The 16,532-nt window shown below is 42.3% G+C and overlaps 1 protein-coding gene across 2 annotated transcripts in view; it reads left to right on the forward strand.

Moving 5' to 3' along the window:
- Positions 1–16,532, forward strand: part of GDA (guanine deaminase) — a 100,798-nt gene that overhangs the window by 33,274 nt on the left and 50,992 nt on the right. For both annotated transcript variants that reach the window (XM_054501934.2, XM_054501935.2), the window contains exon 2: positions 11,347–11,435. In XM_054501934.2, the coding sequence (XP_054357909.1) occupies positions 11,347–11,435 (89 nt within the window). The remainder of the gene's footprint in view (positions 1–11,346; positions 11,436–16,532) is intronic.

The following is a 16,532-nucleotide window of genomic DNA, read 5'->3' on the forward strand; positions in this document are numbered from 1 at the left end:
GAATACATGCACAGCCCCCTCATTATCAATATCCCCCACCAGAGTGCTACATTTGCTACAACTGATAAACCTACATTGACACATCATTATCAACCAAAGTCCACAGTTTACACTAGGGCTTACTCTTGGATTTGTACATTATGTGGTTTTAGACACTTGTATAATGATGTATTGACCATTATAGTATCATAGAGAGTGTTTTCACTGTCCTAAAATTCTTCTGCTCTGTCTATTCATCCTTCCTCCTCCAACCCCTGACAACTACTGATTTTTTATTGTCTCCGTAGTTTGCCTTTTCCAGAATGTCATATAGTTGGGATCATATAATATGAAGCTCTTTCAGATTTGTGTCTTTCACTTAGTAATATGCATGTAAGATTATGTATTTTCGTGGCTTAATAGCTCATTTATTTTTATTGCTGAATAATATTCCATTTTCTGGATGTACCACAGTTTATTTATCCATTCTTCTACTGAAGGACATCTTGGTTGCTTCCTAAATGTACATCCTTCATCTATCAAGAAGTGTTTGTTTTCTACTACAAAATGATACTTGTAAGCCACCAGAGTCTGTACTCTGATCAAATACCAAGGGCATTTGATCAGTCCCTGATGTGAAAGAAAAATGTTAAATGTTATTTCCATTTGGAAGCTAATCATAAATAAATATAAAGTTTCAGAGAAATGCTAGTGAAAGCCACTGGGATGGTTTTCAAGTTATATAATTTTAATTTACATGCATCTTTTTAGGAGTTCGTATCAGAAGTTGGCAACTGTAGGCCACAGGCCAAATCCAGCTCCCTGAGTTATATGGCCTGTGAGCTAAGTATGGTTTTAAAATGATTGAAAAAAATTGAAGAAGAAAAGGAAGAAGAAGAAGATTTTATAACAAATGAAAATTACATAAAATGCAAATTTCAGTTCCTATAAATAAAGTTATATTGGAATATAGCCATAGCCATTTGCTACTATATTGTCTATGGTTGATTTTGCAATTCAGTGACAGATTTAAGTAGTACAATAGACACAATATGGCCTGCAAAGCCTAAAATATTTACTGTCTCACCCTTTAGAGAAACTGTGCTGATCCTTGGTTTATACTATTACAGAAGCAATCATAAAGTTTTGGAAGAATCTCAGAAGACATGTCTAGTTTAGGAGATACTCCTGGCTTCCCCTGCACCTTAGGCATTTAAAATAACCTGGCCTGTTTCTTTATGAAATGAGAATATTGGATCTGAAGATCTAAGTCCCTCATGCCTCATGCTATTCTTTGATGCCTTTGTAACATTATTCGCCCCATTGTACTAGTCCGACAGGGTTTTTTCCCCCGCTTTGGTTTTTATTTTAAGGCAATCTCACTTCATCTCTCTTTTCCATTAATCTGTTTGACATGAATTGAGCTAATATGGCAATTTTTGTCTCTGTTCAAAAACTTCAAGAAATCTTTGAGACCTCATATTTTTATCTGGTTTTATCTCCCCTCCCAGTGACGTAAGAGTGGATTTTGTATAATGGATTGAAATATGTTATTTTATTTTGTTGGATGGCTGAGCTATTTCACAGTGGCTCAAAGAGCAGTTTACTTTGTTCCATAGCAACAAGCCTCTTGCCCAAATTTGCCATCTGGTGTTTGAAGCCTGTATCTTGCAGCAGTTTTTTTCATTAGCTGACAGCCATTACTCATCTGCTTTTGGCTTTAGTATTCCCGACATTCTCATTATTGCTCATCCTAAATAGTCCTAGTTTCAAGTAAGAAAGCACTTGGAGTTGTTTTCTTAGCAGAAGGGAGTCAATTTCATCTGGAAAACAAGGGGTCAGTTGAGAAGATACCTGCCAGCTGGGACCATGACTTTATTATTTGTGAAACTTGGTTTTTAATGACTTGTGTATATGCTTAACAGCCCACCTAGAGTGTGGCCTGTGAAGGGGAAGGCCAATTAGCCATGGTGGGTACCCACTAGATGGTGAACGAGTGAACAGGTTTCCTGCATAAATCCAGGAAACCTTGGGATGAAAAAGCAGTAGCCCCATGAAGAAAGCATCAATCATACTTTGTAATTTTGCCACATTTGCTTTCCAAATTTTTTTTAGAGATTTCCTGAAAATAAATCTCAGGGCTGATCCCTGGCTGCCTCTGATCTGATCTCCTATCAGTCTTTCTTGTAGTCCTTGTACTGTATCCCCACTAGCCTCTCCGGTGTTTCAGAACCTGCCAAGCACACTCCCATTTTGGGGTCCTTGCTAGATATTCCCTCTGCCTGGAATGCTCTTCCCCAAATGTCTAAGTGGTTCACTCTCTCCTTTTATGCAAGTCTCTGCTTAAACCTCCTTCTTCAGAGAAACCATCACACTCTACATTTTAGTCTATTTACCTCCCTTTATTTTCACCATAACACTCACTATGCAGTATATCTTTATCAATTTATTGTTCCCAGTCTCTGGAATAATCCTGAGCATACGGGAAGCACTCAGGAAGTACTTTCTGAGTGAAAACATGAATGAAAGCAAGACAAAAATCTATTAAGTACTTGATTTGTGAATTAAGGTTTTCCCCAACCCAACGCTTCCATGTTATTTATAGAATACTCCTGTCTATTTCACATCTTGTAGCTTTTTGCCTCTTTGCCGCTGCTCCTGTTGTTACCCCTTCCATCCCTTTTCCCACAACCCTGGATACTTACCAAGTACCAAATCCTACCAATCACTGTCCAAGTTCTGCCTTTTCTTTGAAATCTTCACTGATCACACTTATTATCTCTCCATTGGAACCCACAGGGCCATTGCACTTCCTCATCCTCCCTTCTCATGTCTAACTCATTTTCTACCTCTGCCTGTCTTAACTCCTAAACCTTAAGCTCTATGAGTAGAGACTATGCATATATATTTCTGTTTTTCATACTTTGCATTTTCATATACACTTAATGCATATTTTTATTATATTGGCTAGAATAAGACATTTATTATTAACAACTTTGTATCTAAAAAGGAGTAAAGATGAAAGTGGAGTCACTCTCAACTTCTTTCCTAAAGAGATAACCACTGTCATTATTTAGACACCTGCTATGGTTTGAATGTTTGTCCTCTCAGAAACTCATGTTGAAACTCAATTGCCATTGTAATAGTATTAAAGAGGTGGGGCCTTTCAGAAGTGATTAGGCCGTGAGGACGGAGCTCTCATAAATGGATTAATCTTGTTACCATGGTAGTGGTTATCTTGACAGTGAGTTGTTATAAAATGAGTCTGGCCTCGAGTGCTTCCCTCTTTCACATGCTCTTGCCTGCCTTTCCACCTTTCTGCTGTATGATGACTCTGGCTAGATGCTGGTGCTATGCTCTTGGAATTCCTAACCTCCAAAACGGTGAGCCAAACCCATTTTGCTCTTTATACATTACCAATCTGTGGTATTCTGTTGTAGCAGGAGAAAATGTACTAAGACAGAAAATTGGTACCAAGACCAGTGTTGTTGGAATAATAGATACCTGAAAATATGCAAGTGGCTTTGGAACTGGGCAATGAGTAAAGGCTGGAAGAATTTGGAGAAGCAGGCTAGAAAAAGCCTAGATTGCTGTAAATGGAGCATTGAAAGTGATTCTGGTGAAGGCTCAGAAGAAGAGAAGACTGGGGAAAGTTTTGAACTTCTTAAAGATTACCTAAGTGGTCATGACCAGAATGTTGACAGAAATATGGACAGTAAAGGCTGTTCTGATGAGATCTCAGATGGAACTGAGGAACAAGGTATTGGAAACTGGGGCAAAGGCCATCCTTGTTATAAAGTAGCAAAGAACTTGGCTGAAATGTGTCTATAACTGAGGGCTTTGTGAAAGGTGGAATTTAAAAGTGATGAAATAGGATATCTAGCTGAAGACATATTTAAGCAGCAAGGCATTCAGGCTGATGCATGTTTACTTTTAACCGCTTATAGTAAGATGCTAGAGGAAAGGAATGATTTAAAGATGGAATTTATAATGAAAAAGGAAGCTATGTGAAAAGATTTGGAAAATTTGCAGCCTGGCCATGTAAACAACAAAAAAGCGTTCTAGTGTGGAACCAAGAGACCATTTACTGACGAGATTAATACAGACAGAAGACAGCCACCATCAATACAATGGAAGATAGACCCTGAAGGCATTTCAGAGATCTTTGAGGCTGCCCTGCTCATCACAGGCCCAGAGTTCTAAGAGGGCAGAATAGTTTGAGGGGTTGGGCTAGGAGCAGCCTACACAGGCTCACTGCCCAGACCCACCTCACGTCGCTGCTTCCTGCATTCCAGCGCAGAGCTCTTTCACCGTTCCCACCACGGCTCAAGCAGGTCCATGTGTGGCTCAGGCCACAACTTCAGAAGATGCAAGTGGCAAATCTTGGTTGCATCCATGTGGTGTTAAGTTTGCAGGCATGCAGAATGCAAGATCTATGGGGGCATGGCTTCATCCACCTAGATTTCAAAGTATGTTGCAAATAACCTGGAGCCCCAGGCAGAGACTTGTCACAGAAGCAGAGCCACTGCAGAGAGCCCCAGCTATGGCAATACTGCACAAAAATGTGGGGTTGGGGTTAGTGCCAGAGCTGCCACAGAGAGTCCTCACTGGGGTAATGCCTAGTGGAGCCCTGGGAGCAGGACTGGCACTGAGACTCCAGGATCGTGGAGCTACTAGTGTGCAACCTCAGCCTGGGAGAGCAGCAGGCAGGAGACTCCAACCTATGAAGCATGGGCTGGGTCTAGGAAAGCCATAGGAGTGGGGCTGCCCAAGACCTGTGTGCCCAGGATGCAGAAAATGGAGTCAAAGATTATTCTCTAAATTTAGGGCTTAAAGTGTTTTTTTCCCATTGGGTTTTGGACTTAATTGGAGTCTGTTACTCTTTTGTTTTTGCCTATTTCTCCCTTTTGGAACAGGACTGTCAATCCTATGCTTGCCCCACCATTGTATTCTGGAAGTAGATAACTTCAAATTTGATTTCACAGGCTCACAGCTGTAGGAATATGCCTATGGATGAATCCTGTCTGGTGTCTCACCCACATCTGATACAGAGGAGACTCTAGACTTTTTTTTTTTTTTGGAGACAGGGTTTCACTTTGTCACACAGGCTGGAACTACAGTGGTGTGATGACAGCTCACTGTAGCCTTGACCTCCCAGGCTTAAGTGATCCTCCCACCTCAGCCTCCTGAATAGCTGGGGTTACAGGCATGCATCACCATACCTGGCTAATTTTTTTGATTTTTTTAGTAGAGATGGGGTCTTGCTATGCTGCTGGTCTCAAACTCCTGGGTGCAATTGATCCTCCCACCTCAGCCTCCCAAAGTGCTGGGATTACAGGCGTAAGCCACCACGCCTGACCTGAGACTCTGGACTTTTGAATTGATGCTGGAACAACTACTTAAGACTTTTGGGACTACTGGAATGAGATGAATCTATTTTAGGCCAAATACGGTGGCTCATGCCTGTAATTCTAGCACTTTGGGAAGCCAAGGCAGGAAGATCAGTTGAGCTCAGGAGTTCGGTACCAGCCTGGGCAACGTGGTGAAACCCCTTCTCTACCAAAAATACAAAAATTAGCCAGGCGTGGTGGCACATACCTGTGGTCCCAGCTACTCTGGAGACTTAGGTGGGAGGATCATTTGAGCCTGGGAGGTGGAAGTTGCACTGAGCCGAAATCATGCCACTGTACTCCGGCCTGGGTGACAGAGTGAGACCCCCATCTCAAAACAAAACAAAAAAAAGAAATGAATATGTTTTGTACTTGAAAAGTACATGAGTTTTGTACGGCCAGGGCAGAATGCTATGGTTTGAATGTTTGTTTTCTCTGAAACTCATGTTAGTATTTAATTGCCATTGTAACAGTATTAAGAGGTAGGGCCTTTAAAAAGTGACTGGGTCATAGGGATGAAGCTCTAATGAATGGATTAATGCCATTATGAAGGGAGTGGGTTAGTTATTGTGAGAGTAGGTTGTTGATGTTTTCTTTCCTTTTCTTGTTTTTTTGTTTGTTTGTTTTTGTTTTGTTTGAGACGAAGTCTCTGCTGTGTTGTGCAGGCTGGAGTGCAGTGGCATGATCTTGGCTCACTGCAACCTCCGCCTCCCAGGTCAAGCAATTCTCCTGCCTCAACCTCCCAAGTAGCTGGGACTACAGGCACCTGCCACCACACTCAGCTAATTTTTGTATTTTTAGTAGAGACGTGGTTTCACCATGTTGGCCAGGCTGGTCTCGAATTCCTGACCTCAAGCAATCTGCCTGCCGTGGCCTCCCAAAGTGCTGGGATTACAGGCATGAGCCACTTCACCCCCCCCCCCCCATGTTTTCTTTTCCTAGCTTACTTTAGTGAAGAATACTGTATATAATACATATAATATAGAAAATATGTGTTAGTTAACTTTATGTTGATTATGTTATTGGTAAGTCTTTGGCCAACAGTAGGCTATTAGTAGTTAAGTTTCTGGGAAATCAAAAGTTATCGCTCATTTTAGACTACGGTGCTCCTAACCCCTGCATTATTCAAGGGGCAACTGTAATCCCCTTTTCTTCTTGAATTACTAATTCTATTCTACTTCCCTCACAGACTTTTTACTAATGCAATATATTTTTATACTTGAAAGCCTTCTATTGATCAACCATTGTAGTAAAATGTCTGTACATAGATTTAAGCATTTACAGTGGCCTGGGAATATAAGAAAATTAAAAAAAAATTGTATTACACATTTTGAAGGTAATTTGTTAAGTGTAAAATAAAAGTTTTTTTCATCCAGTTTGATAATATATCTATGAATGATTGTTACTTGTTGGTAGAATAAAATAAGGAGCAGCATCAATTTTTTCTTATTTTCCATTTTAATAGATGTGAGTTTTAGGAATAATTTTAACATAAATCAAGTAGATGCAAATGGAAAAAGTTTCATTGTAGCAATATCATTCAATTCTTTGAACTTGTTATGTGATAAAATTACATATTAATCTATCAAAAATATCTTTAATGATCTGTCAATTGATAAGCAATGAGGTCTTCTATCATTTCATTGACAGTTAAAGACCACAATGCTAGAGAAATATCGTAGGGTGCCAGGCAGAAGCCTTGGTAGGGGCACATTTGAGCTTGGTGACTATGGCTATTCCATCCACTGTACCGCATGCCTTGTTCCAGTACTGCGTGGCTACTCAGGTGCAGCCCAGAAAAAGGGAAAGTGGGGTTCAGTTATTTTTACCAGGTGTAAGTTAAGTAAAAGACAATGGAAATATGAAATAATAGATGGTGGAATCTAACCTCGACTAGGAAAACAGAGGAAGAAGATGGCTGGTGGACTGGGCAAAAGTACAGGGAGAAAGTAAAGGGAAGGCTCCTTTTTTTTTTTTTGAGATGGAGTCTTGCTCTTTTGCCCAGGCCAGACTGCAGTGGTGCTGTCTTGGCTCACTGCAAGCTCTGCCTCCCGGGTTCACGCCATTCTCCTGCCTCAGCCTCCCGAGTAGCTTGATTCTTTTCGCTCTTGTTGCCCAGGCTGGAGTGCGATGGCGCGATCTTGGCTCACTGCAACCTCCACCTCCGGGGTTCAAGTGATTCTTTTGCCTCAGCCTCCCAAATAGCTGGGATTACAGGTGTCTGCCACCACACCTGGCTGATTTTTTGTATTTTTTAGTAGAGATGGGGTTTCACCATGTTGACCAGGCTTGAACTCCTGACCTCAGGTGATCCACCCACCTCGGCCTCCCAAAGTGCTGGGATTACAGGCATGAGCCACCGTGCCCAGCCATGTTTCTTTTCTCTTGCTGCTTTTAGGATTCTTTCTTTATCCTTGATCTTTGAGAGTTTGATTATTAAATGCCTTGAGATACTCTTCTTTCGATTAAGTGTGCTTGGTATTCTGTTACCTTCTTGTACTTGGATATTGGTATCTTTCTCTAGGTTTGGAACGTTCTTTATTATCCCTTTGAATAAACTTTCCATCCCTATCTCTTTTCCTACCTCCTCTTTAGAGGCAAATCTATGAGTTATTGAATTTGTGGGGTTTTAGATCCTATAGGCTTGCTTCATTGTTTTTTATTCTTTTTATTTTTGTCTCCTCTGACTGTGTATTTTCAAATAGCCTTTTTTTTTTTTTTTTTTTTTTTTGAGAACGAGTCTCACTCTGTTGCCCAGGCTGGAGTGCAGTGGCGCGATCTGAGCTCACTGCAACCTCTGCCTCCCGGGTTCAAACAATTCTCTGCTCAGCCTCCTGAGTAGCTGGGATTACAGGCGCCCACCACCACGCCCAGCTAACTTTTGTAGTTTTAGTAGAGATGGGTTTTCACCAAGTTGGCCAGGCTGGTCTTGAACCCCTGACCTCGTGATTCACCTGCCTCGGCCTCCCAAAGTGCTGGGATTACAGGAATGAGCCACTGTGCCTGGCCTCAAATAGCCTATTTTCAAGCCCACAGATTTTTTCTTCTGCTTGATCAATTCTACTATTAAAACACTCTGGGCCAGGCACGGCGCCTCACACCTGTAATCCCAGCACTTTGGGAAGCCAAGGCAGGCAGATCACTAGGTCAGGAGATCGAGACCATCCTGGCCAACATTGTGAAACCCCGTCTGTACTAAAAATACAAAAATACAAAAATTAGGTGGGTGTGGTGGTGCAGGCTTGTTATCTCAGCTACTCAGGAGGCTGAGGCACAGGAATCGCTTGAACCCACGAGGTGGAGGTTGCAGTAAGCCGAGATGGTGCCACTGCACTCTAGCCTGGTGACAGAGCGAGACTCCTTCTCAAAACAACAACAACAACAACAAACAACAACACTCTGATGCATTCTTCATTATGCCAATTGTATTTTTCAGCTTCAGGATTTTTCCTTGATTCTTTTTAATTATTTCAATCTCTTTGTTAAATTTATCTGATAGAATTCTGAATTATTTCTCTGTGTTATCTTGAATTTCTTTGAGTTTCCTCAAAACAAGTATTGTAAAGTCTCTTTCTGAAAGGTTACATATCTTTCTCTCTCCTGGATTAATCCCTGGTACTTTATTTAGTTCATTTGGTAAGGTCATTTTTTTTCTGGGAATGTCTTGATACTTGTAGATGTTTGTTTGTGCCTGGGCATTGAAGAGTTAGGTATTTATTGTACTTGTCACTATCTGGGCTTGTTTGTACCTGTCTTTCTTGGGAAGGCTCTCCAGGTATTTGAAAGGACTTTGGTGTTGTGATCTAAGCTATATCTGCTTTAGGGGGCACCCCAAGCCCAGTAACAGTGTGGTTCTTGCAGACTCGTAAAGGTAGTGCCTTGATGGTCCTGGACAAGAACTGGAAGAATTCTCTGGTTTACCAGGCAGAGACTCTTGTTCTCTTCCCTTACTATCTCCCAAACAGTCTCTCACTCTGTTCTTAACCACCTGAAGCTCGGGGTAGAGTGACACAAGCACGCTTGTGGCCACAATCACCCTTGTGGCCACAATCACTATGACTGTGCTGGGTCAGACTTGAAGCCAGCACAGCACTGGGTGTTGTCCACAGCTTGCTGTAATCACTCCCTGGCTACTGTCTATGTTCACTCAAGGCCCTGGGGCTCTACGATCAGCAGGTGGTGAAGCCAGCCAGGCTTGTATTCTTCCCTTCAGGATGGTAAGTCACCCCAGTTCCCCGGCAGTTCTAGAGGTGCTGTCAGGGCGCTAGCGATTAGAGTCAAAAGACTTAGAAAGCCACCTGGTGTTCTGTTGTACTGTGGCTGAGCTGAACTCAAACCACAAGATACAGTCCTTCCCACTCTTCCTTCCCCTTTTTGAAGGTGGAGGAGCCTTACCTTGTGTCCACTGCCACCACAGGTCCCCTGGAAGTCCTGCCAGACTACTGCCTATGTTCCCTTAAATCCCAAGGATTCTTAGTCAACTTGTGAATTCTGCCTGGCCTGGGATTAACTCTTCAGAGCAGTAGGCTTCCCTCTGGCCCAGGGCAGATCCATAAATACTGTTTAAGAGCCAAGTTCTGGAACTGGGGACTCCGGGAGCCTGCTTGATGTTTTATTCTTCTGTGGCCAAACTGGTACCTAAAGTGCAAGACAAAGTACCATTTACCCTCTGCTTTCCTCAAGCAGAAGGAGTCTTGCTCCATAGCCACCACAGCTGGGAATGTGCTGAGTTTCACCCAAGACCCTCAACGTAGTACCTGGGTATTGCTGCTGGTTATTCAGGGCCCAAGGGCTCTTCAGTTAGCAGGTGATGAATCCTACCAGGACTGAGTCCTTTCCTTCAAGGCATCAGGTTCCCTTTTGGCCCAAAGTATGTCTAGAAATGCTGTCAAGGAGCTAGGGCCTGGAAAGATAGTCTCACACCCGTGATAGGTGCCCTATCCTGCTGTGGCTGACCCGGTATCCAAGATGCAAGAAAAAGTCCTCCCCACTCTTCCCTGTCCTCTCCTCGAATGGAAGGAAGGAGTCTCTTTTGGAGCCATGAGCTGTGTGGCCTGGAGTTAGGGGAGGGGTGATGCTAGCACTCCTGCAGCCACCCCAGTTTGTGTCTCAGGAGGTTGTGCTCCCCGCCAGCCCAGCCTATTGTCTCTGGGCCCAGTTCAGCACTAGGACTCACATAAAAGTTGTAGTCCTTGGGGCCTAGACTGTCTTTTAAGTTTATTAGGGCCCCTGGGCACTTTAGCCCGCTGTAGTCTGTGGCTAGGCTTGTGGAAACTCAAGTCCCAACTGCTGGGATCAGCAATTCCCTTCTGGCAAGGTCTGGTTTGAATGCTCCCTCTGTGGGCAGACATCAGCTAAGTTTGGTCCACTTTTCTTTTCTGCTATAACAGAACAGCACTGAGTTCAGTGGCTCATAATTGCTATGCTCTCCTTCCACGAGTGCCCAGAAATGCTCTCCACACCACACCACCCCACCACGCCCCGGAGGTAGGGAAGGGGTAGCATATGCAATTCAAGACTGGTTTTTGTATCTCTTCAGTGCCTCTTTCAGTGAGATAAAGTTAAAACCAAGTACCATGACTGCTCACCTGATTTGTAGTTCTTATGAAGGTGCTTTTTAATATAGTTGTCAAATTGTTGTCCTTGCAGGGGGTGACTGGTGAAGCCTTCTATTCTGCCATCTTGCTCCGCCTCTTCAATTAGCCATTTTTAATACCTTGTATCTTCAGTTGAGAATTTTTGAAGTCTCACATTGATATTATGGCAGAAAAGGAGGAATCACACACAGCTTGTCTTTGGATGACCAAAAGCAAACACCTTTTTTTTTTTTTTTGCCTCTAAACTCAATTCCATTTGGTATCAAATACCTTTTAACTCAGCTATAGTCTCTTTTAAGAATATTTACATATTTAATAAAAAACAAATGACTGTGACTCACTAATATGTGTTTCTTTTCTTTTCTTTCTTTCTTTTAAAGATAGTGTTTTTAGAAGAAGCATCTCAACAAGAAAAACTGGCCAAAGAATGGTGCTTCAAGCCATGTGAAATAAGAGAACTGAGCCACCAGTAAGTTGTTTCTTCTTCCCTTTTACTGGGTGCCACTAATAAGCTTAAATTATAGAAAACCTGCCTTGAGAGACAGAGAGACTTTAAAAAATAATATTAATTTAACAATAATTATTTTGTAGTAATTATTTGTTAAGGGAGGAGATGGGAAGGAGAAGGTATACAGGAAGCTGAAGGATGGAAACTTAGAGAGCTAGAGGCTGCCATCATTCATCAATTTCTTTAGCATATATTTGTTGAGCATGCTATGTGCAGTACTGGAGGGTCTGGAGGTGAAAAAGATCTTCAAAGTCCTTGTCCTCACAGGGTTTACAGTTCATGGAGGACAAAGACAGTAAACAAGCAAACACATACCTGAGCAAGACCATGGTAGATTGTGATAGCTTCTGTAAGGAAGGAAACAAGGTGAGGAGGGGTATGATAGAGGTTAACTATTAAGAAGTAGGGAGGAAAGAAAATTTGAGAATCAATTGGTTGGGGAAGTTCAGAAACACACTTGAGCTGTGATATTATATTTCAACTACTTTTAGTGGTTTTTAATATTTGTTATATTTTATATATAATATATATTTAATATGTGTTATACAGTTCTTAAAGAAATGATTGGGCCAGGCATGGTGACTCATACCTGTAATCCTAGCACTTTGGGAGGCCGAGGCGGGTGGATCACCTGAGATCAGGAGTTCAAGACCAGCCTGGCCAACATGGTGAAACCCCGTCTCTACTAAAAATACAAAAATTAGCCTGGCGTGGTGGCGCATATGATGCCTGTAATCCCAGCTACTCAGGTGGCTGAAGGAAGCAGGAGAATCTCTTGAAGCCCGGTGGGCAGAGGTTGCAGTGAGCCGAGATCATGTCACTTCACTCTAGCCTGGGTGAAAGAGCAAGACTCTGTCAAAAAACAAAAAACAAAACAAAACAAAACTCAGTTTCCTCATAGCCTGGTTGATATGCTTTATGGAAATGGGAAAACTTTTTTTGATTATAATTTTTAGTTTATTTTTTATTTATTTTACTTTAAGTTCTGGGATACATGTGCAGAACGTGCAGGTTTGTTATATAGGTATACATGTGCCATGGTGGTTTGCTGCACCTATCAACCCTTCATCTAGGTTTTAAGCCCCACATGCATTAGATATTTGTCCTAATGCTCTCCCTCCCCTTCCCCCCCACCCCCCAACAGGCCCCGCTGTGTGATGTTCCCTTCCCTGTGTCCATTTGTTCTTATTGTTCAACTCCCACTTATGAATGAGAACATGCCGTGTTTGGTTTTCTGTTCCTGTGTTAGTTTGCTGAAAGTCATGGCTTCTGACATCATCCATGTCCCTGCAAAGGACATGAATGGGAAGACTTTTTTAAAGCTAAAATATTTTATCTTGTTTCAGGCCAAGTAAGTTCCAAGGCCAATAAAATTGGTACCATTTATATTCTGAAAACACTTTGATAACTTGGGAATTGACTTTCACATAATATAGAGGAACACTGTTTCACGTAATAGAGGAACATTGAACTAGGAATGAAAATACCTGGTTTGAATCCACAGACTGTAGCTTTGCAGATGTTAAAAGTCAAGCAAGCCACTTTCCCTCTTTGAGCTCATCTAGACTATGAAGCTCATCCCTGGTCATAGTCCAGAGAGACAGAGTGACTATTTATAAAGTTTCACTCCACCTGCAGTTTTACTCACATCCCTTGCCTCCTTCCCTCTCCCTGCTGCCTCTCTATGGGCTTGGAAGTGTGTGGGCACTGGGCATGGAAATGAATATAGTAGCTTCTGCTGTTACCATCTACTTCCTCTTGCTAGATTTTCACGTAAGAATCTATGATGAGGAACAACTGACATTTATAGTCTCCTGCTTGCGTGTCTTTGTGATGGAGGATTAGAAGAAGGTTTGGAAGCAGTTGAAGTAGAGGCTGAGATGGGATGAGAGAATGGTGGAAGCAGTTGGAGGATGGGGAGGAGGGTAAACGTAACTGTGGGTCTTCACATCCTTTTCTTCCTCTTTATGAGGTTGCTTTTGAAATTAAATCCATCAGAAATGCAGATTCTGGGGGTTGTATGTAAGTACTGCACACAAAGAAGTAGTAAGGTAAGAAATAATTTAAATTTTAGTAGAAGACTGAAGTCTTTGAAGAAAGATTATATTTAAAATGCAAAGAGATTCTTAAGCACACAAGTTATGTGCAGTTGAATTTAAGTCATGATTAAAATACCATAAAGGGATGTCTCAGACAGTTTTTAATAGCCTTGGCCCAATACACAGTGTATCTACAGGTCTATCTCAGTACTGTGTGGATTTTTAGAAAAGGAAAATCACAACTGGAGTACCATGGGCAGTGCTGTGGTAGGAGTGAATCAGATGGTGGCCATGGACCGTGGACAGGTTTGCAGGGCCAGGATTAGGGTGAGGGGAGTGAGGCATTCACCTCAGGCACAAAATTTAAAAGCAGCGGGGGAGGGGCAAAAACTCAGTAATCAGGATAAATACTTTTAAGGCAATATTTTAAAATATAAAAAGTAATGCATGGCTGGGCGCGGTGGCTCACCCTGTAATCCCAGCACTTTGGGAGGCCGAGACGGGCGGATCACTTGAGGTCAGGAGTTCAAGACCAGCCTGGCCAACATGGTGAAACCTGTCTCTACTAAAAATACAAAAATTAGCCAGGTGTGGGCCGGATGTGGTGGCTCACGCCTGTAATCCCAGCACTTTGGGAGGCCGAGGCAGGCACATCATGAGGTCAGGAGATTGAGACTGTCCTGGCTAACACGGTGAAACCCCATCTCTACTAAAAATACAAAACATTAGCCGGGCATGGTGGCGGGCGCCTGTAGTCCCAGCTACTCGGGAGGCTGATGCAGGAGAATGGCTTGAACCTGGGAGGCGGAGGTTGCAGTGAGCCGAGATCACACCACTGCACTCCAGCCTGAGTAAGACTCCATCTCAAAAAAAAAAAAAAAAAAAAAAATTAATGCAAAAACTCATGATGAACAAAATGCCAACATTTTAAATAAAGACAGGATGTTGTTTGTTTTACAGCCATGTATTTTTTTGTGTGTGTGCAATGGAACAGTCACTTTCAAATAACATGGATTCCCAGGCCCATGATGCCATTGCATTACTGGTAGGGCAGGTTGATGATGGTGATGATGGTTTGGGCAATACACACATGTATTGATATATACCTGTATTGTTTTCTGATTATAAAACTTTATGAATGTTTTCCATTTGGTGAAAAGATAGGTGGATGTTCTGATAAGCATATATATGGGGATATATATATATATATATATATAATTTTTTTTGCTCAGGTTATGATATGGCTTGACCAACACTACAGATTTGGAATACCTGGGGGAAGTTGAGATTCTCTGAGGAAATTATGATGCTGATTAAGTAAAGTGAGAAGAGGAAAGCTTAAAAGAAGGGAGAAAGGAGAGCATTTTTACCTTCTGCTGCTGCCTTCAGATCTCTTCTCTGCTTTGCCTGCAGCTGGGCTTTTAGTAGCTACAATATAGCCATAAGTGATGTTGTGAGTGGAGAACCGAGTTTGAATCCTAGCTGAGCTGCCAACAAATTGCAAGTCAAAAATAAACTTGCAATCCCAGACCTTCCTTTTGTTCTCTCTATAAAATGAGTAGGTGGGCTCACTGACCTCTAATCTCATGTGCACTCTCACATTCCATGCTTCTGTGTATACCAATATTATCTGTAATTAAGCCTGGACTGTAACCTTGATTCTGGGAATCTTTTTATTAATAATCATTTCACGATGCTTACTATTTCCTTAAAAGGATTGTAACTTTTCTGGGTAAAAAAATCACACTTCAGATGCAATAAATTCTTGCGCTTCTGTTGCCTCTGAAGACTTTGTACTCTGAATCATCTTCCACTCTCTCATCTCAGCTACAATGAACATGCTCATTTCTCCTACATGAAAAACATAAAGTGACTTGAACTCTTCTTCATCCTAAATTTCACTACCAAATATTTTAAAAGGGAGCTCTCCATCTGCACAGGACTTTCTCAAACACTCTGTTTTTAGCACTTAGTGCAGTAACCAAAACATTCTAGAGACTCAGTGACTACTTTTTAAAGGAAGAGCTAAATCTTTCCAAAATTGGGGGTCTTAGGATTATTCCTGAGGCCATGCATTTTTGACCCTTGCAGTTTTTGGCACTAGTCACTGCCCTGTTCCTTCTTGAATGTCTCTTCTTTACTGTCCCTGACACCTCTCCGTCCTGGGTTCCCTCTACCCTCCTGACAATAACTCTGCCAAGATTGATCCTGATCTTTTCTTTCTCAGTCTTACTCCTGAAGTCGAAGGTGCTGCTTAAGATGTTGGTTTGTTCTTTCTTCCACAGAGATCTCTGGCATCGCCAACTTCTAGAGTTACCTATATAAGAAGACCCTCGAATCTGAATCCTTTCTTTTTTTTTTTTTTTTTGAGATGGAGTCTCGCTCTGTTGCCCAGGCTGGAGTGCAGTGGCACGATCTCCGCTCACTGCAAGTTCCGCCTCCTGGGTTCACACCGTTCTCCTGCCTCAGCCTCCCGAGTAGCTGGGACTACAGGCGCCTGCCACCACGCCCGGCTAATTTTTGTATTTTTAGTAGAGACGGGGTTTCACCATGTTAGCCAGGATGGTCTCGATCTCCTGACCTCGTGATCTGCCCGCCTCGGCCTCCCAAAGTGCTGGGATTACAGGCGTGAGCCACCGTGCCCAGCCCCCTCACCTTCTTTTCTTCTGCCTCTTCTCCCTTCTCCTTCTTCTTCCTTTTCTTGCTCTTCTTCTTCTTCCCTCCTCCTCTTCCTCCTCCTCCTCTTTTTCTCCTTCTCCTCCTCCTTTCTCGTCCTTTTCCTCTTCTCCTCCTCTCCTTTTTCTTTCTCCTCGTTTTCCTTCCTCCTCCTCTCTGTCTCCCTCATTCACCTGTAACCTCCTCAACTAGATTATAAAGTCTTTCAGGACAATATGCCTTATTTTTCTCTGGACTCTCCACAGGGCTTGGCAGTTTCCTAAATATAGTAGACATTTGGGAAATATTATTTGGTTAAACAATTTAACTGCATGAAGAAGTTACACTGCTATTCCGTTTTATG

Source organism: Pongo pygmaeus, chromosome 13, assembly GCF_028885625.2.
Source record: "Pongo pygmaeus isolate AG05252 chromosome 13, NHGRI_mPonPyg2-v2.0_pri, whole genome shotgun sequence".
NCBI lineage: Eukaryota > Metazoa > Chordata > Mammalia > Primates > Hominidae > Pongo > Pongo pygmaeus.